Raw genomic sequence first — 1,760 nt, 5'->3', positions numbered from 1 at the left:
TTAACTTGGAATAAATGGTAGAATGTTTTTACATGATTTAATGTACATGAATAAATTATGTTTGTCATAAACAATTATATTTTTGATTAAGAATAGGTTAAATTTAACAAAAAGATTACATATAAATTTTAAGTATTGTATAATTTTCAGAAGTAAAGAAAGTTTATTAACAATGTAATTATCTTGTTCAATTATAGGAAATATAAACATTAAATAAAATTTCTGTCAATAGTGATTTATCAGTAATTTTCAAATTTTATCAACAAAATTTTCAACATTATCTTTCTTTTCTTTTAAATGTTTTTGTTCAATAGATTCAGTAGAATCACTATCATAATAAACTGTTAAAACCATAAAATATTTAGAAGAAATAATATCTATATAACTTTATTATGACTGACAATAGAAAAAAAAGTTATCCTTTAATGTAATTATAATTATTATTTTTGTTAATTGCAATATTACATAATAAGATGGCTTCTAATTAAAAATTTATTTTGGAGATTAAACGAAATATTGGTGTATTTTAAAAAAATAATAAGTGTAAGACATTATAACTGATGGACTTTCTATACCTTTATTTTAAAATAATTTTATTTTTTACTTTAATATAATAAGCTAATAGTGATAATTGAAATTTACCTAATAATATTGCAAAAAAAAATATTTTTAAGATAATAGTGAAAAGAAATTTAATAATATTGTAAGAATAAAAAAATAAAACTTTATTTTATTTTATATCATAACTTTGTGTATAGACTATTGTTACTTTTTTTAAAAATATTTATTTTAAATAAAGAAGTTGTTTTCTTTTAAAGTTATTATAATTATTATAAATACAAATGTATTTAAAATAGAAAAAATGTGTTATTATAAAGTTTATTATTATATATTCGCATGACAAAACAAATAATTATATTTATATTATATATATAAAAAGAAGTAGTAGAAAATTAAATTTTAGCAATAACTTAATTTTTCTCCATCAAAGACAATTTGTGCCAATTCCATAAATTGGTCATATAATTTTCGATCAACAAATTTAATTTCATCTTTAAAATGTTGATAAAGAATACATAAAGCCAAGAAAAATTGACTTATAGTTTGGACTCCTTTATAACGATGTTGTCTTATAAAGTCCAAACTTTTGAAGGGATCAAATGGGTTTTCCTTGTCGATTGTATCAATCATGTGGATGATCATTGCAAGTGTACCAGATCTTCCAACACCTGAACTACACTGTATTACCAAATAATCATTTTTACATAATTCAACAGTTCTTTTGTATAATCCATATAATGTTTTTCTATCAACAGGTATATCTAAAAAAATATATAAATAATAAAATATAATTAAATGTTAAAACTTACTTTTATTAGGCCAATCCATATATTGAATTAATTTTAGAAGTAATGTTTTTTTTGTGGCTATATGTTGAAGCTCACAATCATGTTCATAAAAACAGCTATTTTTATCAATAATACTAGTTCTATTTATAAGAACATAATTAGCTGATTGAACAAATTTATTGATATCAGGATATGATTTGAAGTGACATTTATCTAAAACATCAATTTCTTCTTTACTTACAAGTAAAATAACAACTTTAACACGATATCTATAAAACATATCATATGTATCATCAACAGTTTCTCTTACAGGTGCCTAGAAAAAAAAAGAAATAAATAAAAGTTTAAAAATAAATATAAGCATACCTGACACATGATAATTTTTCTTTCTTTACCATTACCATATTTGTA

The 1,760-nt window shown here is 20.3% G+C and overlaps 1 protein-coding gene across 1 annotated transcript in view; it reads right to left on the bottom strand.

Annotated features, from left to right (window-relative positions):
- Positions 1 to 960: 960 nt before the first annotated feature.
- SRAE_0000057500 (Protein-tyrosine phosphatase,receptor/non-receptor type domain and Protein-tyrosine/Dual specificity phosphatase domain and Protein-tyrosine phosphatase, catalytic domain-containing protein) overlaps positions 961 to 1,760 on the bottom strand; it is a gene marked incomplete at both ends in the record, with an annotated part of 3,406 nt that continues 2,606 nt past the window's right edge. Inside the window, 3 exons of the mRNA XM_024646483.1 lie at positions 961 to 1,322; positions 1,371 to 1,665; positions 1,716 to 1,738. Coding sequence (XP_024500660.1) covers positions 961 to 1,322; positions 1,371 to 1,665; positions 1,716 to 1,738 — 680 coding nt within the window. The remainder of the gene's footprint in view (positions 1,323 to 1,370; positions 1,666 to 1,715; positions 1,739 to 1,760) is intronic.

The sequence above is a fragment of the Strongyloides ratti genome, scaffold srae_scaffold0000004 (genome assembly GCF_001040885.1).
Source record: "Strongyloides ratti genome assembly S_ratti_ED321, scaffold srae_scaffold0000004".
Taxonomy (NCBI): domain Eukaryota; kingdom Metazoa; phylum Nematoda; class Chromadorea; order Rhabditida; family Strongyloididae; genus Strongyloides; species Strongyloides ratti.
This window is presented reverse-complemented; position numbering and strand designations above follow the sequence as displayed.